The sequence below is a fragment of the Anser brachyrhynchus genome, assembly GCF_964034855.1.
Source record: "Anser brachyrhynchus genome assembly, chromosome: 20".
Classification (NCBI taxonomy): domain Eukaryota; kingdom Metazoa; phylum Chordata; class Aves; order Anseriformes; family Anatidae; genus Anser; species Anser brachyrhynchus.
This window is the reverse complement of record NC_137713.1, coordinates 1482099-1493907: the sequence shown is the minus strand read 5'-3', so window position 1 is coordinate 1493907 and position 11809 is coordinate 1482099. Positions and strand designations below refer to the sequence as shown.

Here is an 11809-nt window from a genome sequence, read left to right as displayed (position 1 = left end):
GGGCCGGCCGGCAGCGGGGGGCGAGGCGCAGGCCGTGCTGGCGGCCGGGGCGCAGCGAGGAGGGAGGCCGGAGGAGGCCGGAGGAGGCCGCCCGTCCCCCGCCCGCCCGCGGGGCGAGGCCGCCCCTCCCCGCCGCGCTACTCCCCGTGCCGCCGCCGCCATTTTGTCCCAGTGCCTGCGCCCCGGCGAGCGGCGGTCGGTCGCTCTCCCTCAGCCGCGCCCGCTCGCGCCGCAGGTCCCCGCTCCGCGCCCGAGCCGTTCCGAAGGGCGGCCCCGTCGATGGCCAGCTTTCCCCCGAGGGTCAACGAGAAGCTCATCGGTGAGGGGCGGCCGGGCCGAGCGGGCCGGGGGGGCGGGAGCGGGCCGGGCGGGGCGCGGGGGGGCCGCCGGGCTCCCAGCCGGGCTCCCCGCCTGCCGCTGCCGGCAGCGCCCGGGCACCGAGCGGCCGCGATCGTGGCGGGGCCGAGGGCCGCCGGGTGCCGGCCGCTCGCCCGCGTTCCCCCCGCTGTGGCGGCGCGGCGAAGGCCCCGGCCCGTGTGCGCGGCCGGCTGTTCGGCCGTAGGGACTCAGCCTCCTTTGCAGCTGAGGCTTGCTCGTTTGCTTGGTTATATTGTGACCGTAAGACAAATAAAAGCAAAATAATTAACGTTTCGCCTGGTTCCTCTGTAACTTTTTAAAATATGCTGAATTTATTTCTTAATGGAATTTCCTCTTTGTTTTCTTTTCAGCACGATCACGTACTGTAGGAGAACTGTTAGCCCCCACTTCTCCTTTTGACAAGAAGTGTGGACGTGAGAACTGGACTGTTGCGTTTGCTCCCGATGGATCTTACTTTGCTTGGTCACAAGGGCATCGCATAGTGAAGCTGGTCCCCTGGTCCCAGTGCCTTAATAACTTGTAAGATAAAACCATACAGCTCTTAAACTGAAAGCTTAAGAATTTCCAAATAGAAGATAATGTTTAATAGATTCAAACTCATATATTGTCTCTTTAAGCCTTGACATCTTAGGAAAAAAATAGTTCTTTAAAGTACTAGCCATTATCTCCTTCTCTGTGGCCAGCCAGAGAAACAATTGTATTGCAAATTCACAACGGAGTAATTTACTAATTCAGTCAAGTGCTCTAAAATAAGCGGAAGTTAGAACGAACATGGAATTTTGAAAACTAAAGCAGATCTGGACTCTTACATTTCCTATCAGAGAGCTATTTTATTTTTACCTTCTAGGAATTTACTTAAAGGCAGACCCCTTCTATTATTATTCACTTTAGAGTGAAAGTTAAGTTCCAAAAGATGTTTTATTTTCAGCTGTAGGTTACATTTTAAAGAAGTTAGTATCTAGCAGTTGAATCTTTGTACTTAGTTAAGTTTTGCTTCCATTGTTCCCAGCAAATCCCTTTTTTTGTTTTCCTGTTGCTGGTGACGGTTTAGTTGTTTTTCATATGCTGGTTTCAATGTCTCATCCCAGTTTTCCATGAACGTAAGTGAATTGCAGGGAACTTCTTGCTTATTTAGCAGGAAGTGTTAGACATTTTTGTAGCTTATTTTGTCTGTAAATGCTTGTAATGTTTTTCAAAGTGAGTTAATATGTTTCTACAGAGGTGAAGACATGGACAGTCTTTGTAGAAGTTTTCCAAGGGTTAATAATTCTTGACAGTTATAAGAAAACCCAGCTTTTATAATTTGAAAGTAAAAATGCATTCTTATGGGCCTCCATGCGTGTACGTCATGGCAACTCACAGATTTCATTACATCTTAAAGACCTTTTTGTTCTATTGCATTCTGAATGTCACACGATATGTAGCTACTTATTTTTAAAGACTCTTTATGTTCTTCTTGTTTGTTTTGCAGCTTGTTGCATGGCACAAAGAATGTTGCAAATTCTATCAGTACAAGACTTGCAAGACAGAACAGTGACAGTGGTCAGAAAAATAAGCCCTGTGAACATATAATAGACTGTGGTGATATTGTATGGAGTCTTGCTTTTGGGTCTTCGGTGCCTGAGAAGCAGAGTCGCTGTGTGAATATAGAATGGCATCGTTTCAAATTTGGGCAAGACCAGCTTCTACTTGCAACAGGCTTGAACAATGGGCGCATCAAGATATGGGATGTATATACAGGTAGAGTGTGTGAGGGGAAGTTGGCATGTCAGTGTCACTTTATGCAGTAGGAACATTAATACGCAGAAAAAATTGTTTACAGAATTTTAATTGGGAGTTGACTCTTGAATACAAATTAAGTATTTTTGAAATAATGAACTGCAACTAGGAACATCTGATACTGCTAGAGGAAGGAACAGACTCAGGTCATGCTTTGAGATGTAAGTGATGTAAGAGAAAGCCTTGGTGCTGCAAAATGGCTAAGTATGTGATTGATTTCAGGCATATTGGTTGTTTAGTCCGAAATGTTCTTCTGGATTGTAGTTTTAAAATACTTTCAAACAACGGAAACTTCAACAACAAGAAGTTACTCTCTGTTCTTGAGTATGGGGAAGGACGTATGTCAATAAGTATCTTGTGTTTTTTAAAAAGTTAATATTGTTTCAAATACTGTTTTCATGTAACAGGAAAACTCCTCCTTAACCTGATGGACCATACAGAAGTTGTTAGAGATTTAACCTTTGCCCCAGATGGCAGCCTGATTTTAGTGTCTGCATCCAGAGACAAAACACTGAGAGTGTGGGACCTGAAAGATGACGGTATGCATTTTAAGTTCATCTGCTGTAACACGTAGAAGTATGCACATACTCTCCTCATTTATTGCTATAAACACAGGTCAGGCTTTCTTTTCAAAAAAAATCCTTCTATTAGTCTCTTAATCTGTATGTTCTCTTGAAATTCTGTATCTATATGTACTCTAAAGGTACAAGCTGGTACTGAGTTAAATTAAAACAGTACATGAAGTGACTTTTCAATAGGGACCTAGGATTTAGAAGCTGCAGAATATTTATTTCTATGTAGACTGACACTGCAAGATCTTGTTAGGAAAGAGCATAAAATTTTAAAAAGAAAAAATAGGAAATATTTTTCATATTGAATATGTAGTATTTAACCAATTCTTATGGGACTAGAGTGTCTTTTTTTTTTTTTTTTTCCCCAGGAAATATGATGAAAGTGTTGAGAGGACATCAGAACTGGGTATATGGTTGTGCATTCTCTCCAGACTCTTCCATTCTCTGTTCTGTTGGAGCTAGTAAAGCAGTATGTGTCAGAGTTTCTTGTTCATTAAATCTACTGAATTGTATGCATAATCATTTTAAATCTCAGTTAACATTAAGCTTGTGCTCGGTGTCATGAACTTCTAATGTTTTACGATGATGTAAAAGTGCATGAAATTAAACTAGCAAATGGTGCATTAAGACACTGATCTATGAATTGAACTTGCACTGCTTTTAGTTGAAGAAACTTTAAGCATTCTTTGAGAAATAGTCCTGCACATGTTCATAGTATAAAATCAAAGAAGACTAAAGCTTCCAGTGTTATAAGATACTTAGACTAATGCATAAAACTATTTTATTATTGATTTTATCCTTTCTATTTCCTGCTCAATGCAAAGGACTTTTCAAAGTCTGAGCCAGTCATGGTATCTCCTGCTGAACAAAAATACTTCGTGTTCTTGAATACAAATGGCACTCGTGTCTAAAAGATGTAGAATGAAGAACAGCATAGTGGTTTTGTTTACAGCTGTATTGTAATGCCCTGCTAGAGAACTGAAAGCAGTGCAGGTAAAGCACATATACAATAAGCTGCTTTTCTTGGCACTGAAAAATTAGGATAAAAGAGAAAAGGGAAGTCAGTTTAGTTACAGGGGCTTTTTGGGTAGTTTAATGAAGCGTAGCGATGCTGAATAAAAAGCACAATTCAATCATTGAGTACTACTTTGTATGGATGACTGTTCGAATGCATTTTATACTTTAAATCATCAGTGCAGATTTGATAGAGAATAGTTGAGTTTGGGGTTTTGTTTTTTCTTTAAATAGAGCAGATGTGGATGTATACATTGATATCTTTAGGCTGTGTGTTTTCCATAAGCTTCTTGCTTTCCCTGTCACAGGTGGTGGCAGCAATATTGGTGTGATTGAGGTTAAGCTGGCACCACTCACACAGGAGCACAATGGTGTTAGCTGGGCAGAAAGAGTGGCATCTCTGGCTACCAGGCTGGGGGCGAACTTTACCATAGGATGAAGTAACCTTGCATTCGACTGCAAGGTGTACTGTACGTACGCAGGTGCTGGTTGATGTCCACTTTCTGCTTTCTTTCTTTCTTTTTTCTTTTTTTTTTTTTTTTAAATTTTCCCAGCAGTGAAACACTGACTCCTAAAATGTAGTTTCCAGTTTTATGGAATGTTGGGGTCTTAGAGGAATTGGTCAACACGTTTATAACTGATTGTAAAATGGTTCAGTTGTAGGAAGTATGTGAGGCACTAAGGCCATGTTTGCTTTGGTCAAACATACATATTTATCCAAGATGCCTGCACTTAATCTGTGCAGTAAGACTGAGTCAGGGGAAAAAAATCAAGAACCCTAATGAGCTCTTTCAGGGATATATCTTATGCTAAAGACTTACATTTTCTATAAACTTATGATTCAGTACATATAGATTGTTCTATTAAGTAATTCTGCACAGTCTTTATTTTGATTATATATAATGTACAACTGCATGTAAAATCCCAGAATATTATAATCTTTTACCAATGTATATAATACAATATGCAATTGGCCGGGTAAATTGTAATCTTAATGTTTTGTTTTGTTTTTTTAATTGTTGACTTGATTTAAAATGCATAAATTCTTTCTAATAATGTGGTTAGACTTCCCTGTTGTTTTGCCAAAGACATAACTTTTGGCTGTGAAAATTCTCTTTGCTTGCAGTATCTGTTTCTCTTCCTAGGCTGACGTTGGTGATCCAAGCCAATTGTAAACAAGTGATCTTAAACTCAAAGGGATGCCACTGGAGTAACAATATGTTAACCTTACGTTTTCTGTCTGTATATTTCTTAAAATTTTGGTAGTTACTGAAAAGAGGGGACTGTAGAGTTTAACCCTATTTATTTCTGCATATTTTAATAAAATAGTTTTGTAATACATGAATTTCAGTAAGCTACATGGTTAAATTGTGTTGCCTTTATCTTATATTTTGGCTTATTTTGTTAATAACATTTAACAAACTTGAATTAGAACTTGCATGTCTGCTTTAATTATTTTTTTTTTAAAATTGATTTTAATCTGAGTATGACACTGAGCATATTTCGTAATTTTAGTAATTCATAATGCCTGATTTTAATATAATCCTAAATAAGACTACCAGCTATACTTAAAAAAAAAAAAAAAAAAAAAAAAAAGTAAATGTTTAATTGCTTCTTTGAGCAGAGCTATAACATTAGCTTATTTAATTGCAGGTTTTTCTCTGGGATATGGATAAATACTCCATGATACGGAAACTTGAGGGACATCACAATGATGTTGTAGCTTGTGAGTTTTCTCCTGATGGAGCTTTACTGGCTACTGCATCTTACGATACTCGTGTCTATGTCTGGGATCCATATATTGGAGTTATTCTTATGGAATTTGGGTAAGTGAACTAGTCAAATCTGGAAACTTTCTCCTAGAATGAAGGTGACTGCTAAAAATAATTGGTTTAATGCAACTGACTGATAACTAGACTTGGGAGAAAATCACAGCAGTGGTCGATGGAAAACCTAAAATGGTAGAACAGCAGAGTTTTTCCTCTGAGACAGAATTTAAGAGTTTTCAATAAAGCTGAAATGTTCAGTACTAAAAAAGATACAGTAGTTCAATATGCACTCTTGATTTCACAGTTAAAATACTCAATGCATTTTTTTCTTCCTCAGCTTTACCAGTCATAGCTGAAGGAAAGCATTCCATAGTTCTTAAATATTATGATGTTAGCTAAGTTTCTTTTTATCTCCAGGCATCTGTTTCCCCCTCCTACTCCAATATTTGCTGGAGGTGCAAATGACCGTTGGGTTAGATCAGTATCTTTTAGTCACGATGGACTACATATTGCAAGCCTTGCCGATGATAAGTAAGTATGAAGAAAGATTTGTTGGACTCCTTTAATTCTTCCCATATGATATGAACTTTTAAATAACGTCAGCTTTTTTTTTTTTTTTTTTTTTTTAACTGGGAAATGATGTTTAGCGGTCTTGGTAAAAGTAGATGAGTTGTCTGGTATATGTTCATGTTCATTCTGAACGTAGAAAAAAATGAGTTGTGTACAGGGTGAATGATCTGAATAACTGAAGCATGTTAACAACTGAAAATAGAAAAAGAGGGGTTGTAAACAATGTAAATGTAAGTGGAGATAATAATGCAGTGAAGTCTCTTGTAGTTTTAGATTCCAAAATTAAATGAAAAGTACTCAATGGTCTGGTATTCAGTTTCTGCTAACAGTGCCACTCATGTTTTGAAGAACCATATGTTAAGCATATGAAGAATGCTTCCTCAAGATGACAGCAAGAGTATTAAACTATCTACAAGAGGACTGCTTAATTATTTTCTTTTTTAATTTAAGATGAGCATCGTTGGGATTTCCTAGCTTATATGACGACATTGAAGAGAGACTTTGAAAATCTTTAGGTTATTATTTTCTGCTGATGAAGGCAACCTTTTATTTTAATTGGCAGAGCTTGAATGGTTGAAGAAATAAAAATCGAGGTGTATATCAGGAATGAAGAAGTCATAATATTTCAGGCCAAATCTGAAACACGTATACTTACAAAATTCAGGCAGTTTTATAAACATTTTAATATCAGACCAGTTTATTGTGCAGCATCAGAGAAAATATGAGATCAGAATAGACATTTAATTCTAACTTACTACTTCATTCTTTGATTTTCAGAATGGTAAGATTCTGGAGAATTGATGAAGAGTACCCTGTACAAGTTGCACCTCTGAACAATGGGCTCTGCTGCACCTTTTCTACTGATGGCAGTGTTCTAGCTGCAGGGCAAGTATATGCATTTCCCTCCACCCGCCTGAAATGTTTAAGTAACACAAAAGGTTGAAAACATTGGCTAAGTGTTCTTAAAAAACCTTCGATTGTGACTTGCAGCTTGATGCTTTTGACTTTGCTTTACTTTTGGTTCTATTTGTTTAAGCATGCCTGGAATAGCAGTAAAATATGGAGGCTGATAAACCCATTTCTTATCTTTGAGAATAAATAAAATACAGACCCTCAAACGTGGATTGGAGTGCGACCATTAGGAAATCTAGTGCAGTTATTCTGTTGCAGGTGCTATAGCTGTTGGAAGATCAAACCTTTCATAGATAATCAGCACGTTGTTGTGCTGCTCTAGCTAGAACTAAGCAACAGTTTAAAGCTTATTCCCCCTAACCACGTACGTGAGGATTTGTACCAAACTGAAATCTTTCAAGTGGGATAATTGTACAGTTGTGTTTGTTGGGGGTTGTTTCATTTTGGTTTATTTATTTACTCCTTTTTGCTGTGCAGGACACAGGATGGCAGTGTGTACTTCTGGGCAACTCCGAGACAAGTTTCAAGTCTCCAACATCTATGTCGTATGGCAATTCGAAGAGTGATGCCAACCAGCCAAGTCAAGAACTTGCCTATCCCATCAAAAGTGGTGGAGTTTCTCTGTTACCAGATTTGAACAGACACATGCATGGGGGGGGAGGGGGGGGAGAAGAAAAAAGTAAAAATAAAAAAAATCAAACTGGCAGACAGCCCAGCTGCTAAAACTGGCTAAACACTTTAAAGAATCCTCAAACTTCACAGCCTTTATGCTTAAAACTCTACAGGTTTTGAAGAGCTATTTAAAGTGATACCATAAATACTATATTGTCAAAATGCCTGACAGTTAAGTTTTTAATATTTATAGTAAACACAGTAAAAGTATTCCTGATGTTCTCAGTTTTCTAAAATGTAACTGTGAAAACATGTACATACATAGACATAAGCTGCTATGTGCTATCGGTGTACCTTTAAAATTGCTTTTATGATTTTTAATGTGTATCATGTATATATTGCTTTGGTAGAGCCATGAGATGCATCTGTGCTGTAAAGTGGAAGCATAGCTATTATTCTGGGATGTCAAGTTAGAAAAAATATTGACTTAAGGAGGCTTAACTGCTCTGTGTGTATGTACATTGGTTGGGGTTCAGGTAACTGATCCACTGTTACGAATTCATGTTAGTTTATTTCATGAAGAGGTACAGCTTGGCCTTTTAGAGCAATGTATGGTGAAGGGAAGTAGGTTAAGGTAGTAGGGGATGGAGCATATCTAATGTAAACCCAGGAATTTTGCCTGTGTGTCAGCTAAAAGTAGGCCTTACGTTCCATATCAGCAAAACAGGTTAAATTTCAGTATTGGGCAGTGTTAAAGAAATATTTCCTTACATTTCTAGAAATCTAACTACTGTATTATTGCCTGATACTTTGTCTGTAATGAGAGAAGTTTACAGACTCAGTTTATTATTCTTTGACCCTATAATATCTCTTTGGGGTGATTATCGGTTAATGGCCAAAGATCAGCAAAATACTTGTTTTTGCCTTCTGTTATTTATCTGTACCTGCAGATATAAAGAATGTATGCATTGCATAAAATGCCTGATTATATATATTTTTGTTGAATTTTTTTATTAAAAACTTGTATAAAAGTGGTTTCTGATACTGCATCTGGTGGCTGATTTATCAACACTATCTGCATGCAATAGTTCTAGTGAGAATTTACTATTGCAGCTGTTAGGTAGTTTTTCTTTTCAGGATCATAGCCTTGGTGAAGCTTATGGGGGGGAGCCACAGCAAGATCAACCTTTTAATGTGGAGCAGGTCAAAAGCATATGGTGATGTAAGTGTTCCTGGGCTCCTGAATGGTACAGAACGTAGGAAAGAGAGTTCTGACTGCCACCCTCCTCCATGGTTGCTACAGGCTGTAAAAATGCATAAACTGAACGTTGTTTTTTACACCCGTATTATTCCAGAGTACTTTTTTGGTAAAACCCTTTCTTTGCCATAAATATTATATAATACATTTGCTGTATAGCAGATGTAATATGTAATGTATTTGATGTATAACTTTTGAGCAAGATGCAAATTGTTGAATTCATAGCCACGGCCTTGTTACAAACTAAGCACACTAATCGGCAGCCACACGGCTTCCTTGGTGGGTGACAGGTAGGCGAAGGGCTGCAGGCAAAAAGCATTTGCTTAGGGATGGGAAGTACCTGTCCTCTAACTGGGTGCCAAATCCCAGGGAAGTTTACTGCCTATGAGATACAGTAAAAGCTCTCCAGAACACAAGTCATCCTATTGAACAGGAGCTGGTGGGCATGCCATGCGGAGAAGGCATCCTTTTGATGGCCTGTTCGCACAAACCTGTTAAAGTGTGTTTGTTTTTTCTCTATTACACTGTTTATTTGGACAGAAGGACAAGGTTAATCTGGACGAGGAGGCCAGATGCTGAATCATCACAGCCCAATCAATAAATGTCCAGTACAGTTAAAACTGTCCAACAATCATGGCATTTGGCTTTGCAACTTTGGTACAAGCACTTCCTTTGCATTTGCATGAAATTCCCACATGGAAAATCAGAGACTGAAGTTAATAGGGAAGGAAGATGTGCAACTCCTGCTTATCTTTAAAAAAAATAAAGTGACATTACATCAACCTCATTTGATCAAGCAATGCATCTTTTTACATGATAGATGCCTAATTGTCTTCCACCAGCTTAGCTACTATACTCAATAAATATACTGAAATAAATTCTTTCATTCTCAGGCATCCTATTAGCATTTTAAGAGACTAGGACGCCTTGGAACTACAAAGGCACTTTTCTACTTCAACAGTCTGGTCTTACTGGATTTATTTTCTGATCATGTCCTCGTTTTCTTGGATGAAGTACAAAAAGTCTCTGACAAGGCAGAACTCTTACTGAGCATAGCCCAGCAGGCCTTAAACTGAAAAGAACAAAAAACAAAACAAAAACCCAAACCTATAAATATCCCTGTTCCTTTGTGTCTGCATTGCTCCAGCACAGTCAAGTGGCAACACTTGCGTGTCGGACTCACAGTGAAAGAGAAGCAATGTGGTATTTCAGCCCGTTCTCAATGCAATTTATTGTATTTACACGTGTACAAAAGACAATGCCCAACAGCAAGCGTGCAATCTTTTCTTCTGGAAAGCTCAGTCCAGGCACCCAGGCCTACTTTCCAGGAAGATTTCCCTGAACACTGTTTCCAAACATCATAAATCAACTTCCCACTTTCCAAAGACTACTACAAAACAAAGTCAATGGAACAGAACTTCCTCAGGAACCAAAACTCTGCTGGCAAGGAAATAGAAAGCATATGTGTCACCACGTTACTTACTGACTCACTCATTTGATGCAATATTTTTCATAGACATATTGTACGAAATTGAAGCATTTCTCTTATTTTTTTTAAATATATTTATCATTAAGACAAAGCTTCTCATACATTGTCCAGCTGAAGGAAGAACTGGTGAGATCTGTACCCTCCAAATCATCCCATCTCAACTTAGATGCAGAGACAAGTATCAACCAGGCATGAAGTTTTCTGCCAGGAAGCTTTCTAATTTAAAAACATATGCTCCTTCTAAATGCAGTCACTCTGATCAGCTGAAGCACTGTGCACTCTGTTTTGCACTCCCTGCTGAAAAGTTTGTCCTGAGGAAGCAGCAGCCCTTTGCATCAGAGAACCCAAACCAAAAAGCAAGCTGATGCTGATAGATCCACACCAGCAAAGATGATGCAGATGGATGCAGACAGCTGTGATTTGAAAGTATGTACTTAATAGCTCTGCCTGATGAAAGAAATTATTCTCCAGCCTTAGAACAACCTGCAGCTAGAAAATTTGCCAGGGGCATTAGTCAGGAATGGATGGAAGAAACTGCACCTCTGGAATGGTGTTAACATGCGTGGAAGCAGTTATAGACTAAAGGGTGTTTTGCTGTTGTTACCATGCTGTAAACAGTCTAGCCTAGTTAAAAACAGCTCATAAAGAGGAAAAGCTATCTGAGCAAAGTAGCCCCTTTGTGCTGGTGGTACACTGTTTAGCTGGGGCTAAGCAGAACTCGTTTTAGATCTGTTCAAAGCCATCTAGAAACATGGCTAGTATTTCTGCGGCAAGCGTAATTAATGTCCTTAAAGCATTTTGTAATCATTTACTAAGTGTGCTCTGGGTATTAAAGAAACTCAATAAAGTTGTCAGGAACTGAGCAGAGGCAGCAGGAAGCAGAGCTACTCCCCCAACACGCTGTTGGCATTGTCCAGCTCTTGCGAGCACAGCCTCGCCGGGCAAGCAGCGAAGACAATTAACAGGAAGGAGGGTGATGCAAGGATGTGATGGCTTGCAAAATTTCCGGACAGGGACAGATATATCAAGCAGTGGAAGAGACAAATGCATAACTGAGAATCTCTTGATCAGTTCTTTTAAAAAAGAAAGTGTGTTAACATACAAAAGAAATAGACAAAGATAGTCAAAAAGACAAGAGGAAAGCGGAAATTTCTAATACACCGAGGAGGAATTCGGTCATTTACTCTGTGACTTGCCACTGAAAATTCACACCTTGCTGCTCATTCCCACAGCAGCTGCCTGACCCTGCTAGTCTTCATGCTTTGGGAGGGCGGCAAACTGGTATTTGAAAGGTTGTTGTGTGTTCTTGGTTTCCATTAGTGTTATTCTGCAGTACTACCACGCAGCAGTGTAGAGCACGTTCCTCCTGGGGGCAGGACACGGCCATACCTGGAGGATTTGCACATCACCTCCAGTCCTCTGTGCCCAGGCACTGCAAAGCCCCAGTGTCACCGTG

General features: G+C 39.4%; 1 protein-coding gene across 1 annotated transcript; it reads left to right on the top strand.

Moving 5' to 3' along the window:
* WSB1 (WD repeat and SOCS box containing 1) lies at positions 1 to 8653 on the top strand. Its single transcript, XM_080563355.1, has 9 exons — positions 1 to 319; positions 729 to 897; positions 1850 to 2118; positions 2565 to 2696; positions 3098 to 3198; positions 5397 to 5569; positions 5930 to 6043; positions 6860 to 6967; positions 7472 to 8653. Exons 1-9 carry the CDS (start codon positions 280 to 282, stop codon positions 7629 to 7631), a joined length of 1266 nt encoding a protein of 421 aa, XP_080419481.1. The 5' UTR covers positions 1 to 279; the 3' UTR covers positions 7632 to 8653.
* The last annotated feature ends 3156 nt before the right edge of the window (positions 8654 to 11809 follow it).

Bases quoted from the DNA above. Each gene is read 5' to 3' on its own strand.
- WSB1 (XM_080563355.1), top strand. From the start codon at position 280: ATGGCCAGCTTTCCCCCGAGGGTCAACGAGAAGCTCATCG. The intron at 320-728 runs GTGAGGGGCGGC...TTTTCTTTTCAG, and splicing joins GGTCAACGAGAAGCTCATCG to CACGATCACGTACTGTAGGA. The intron at 5,570-5,929 runs GTAAGTGAACTA...TTTTATCTCCAG, and splicing joins GTTATTCTTATGGAATTTGG to GCATCTGTTTCCCCCTCCTA.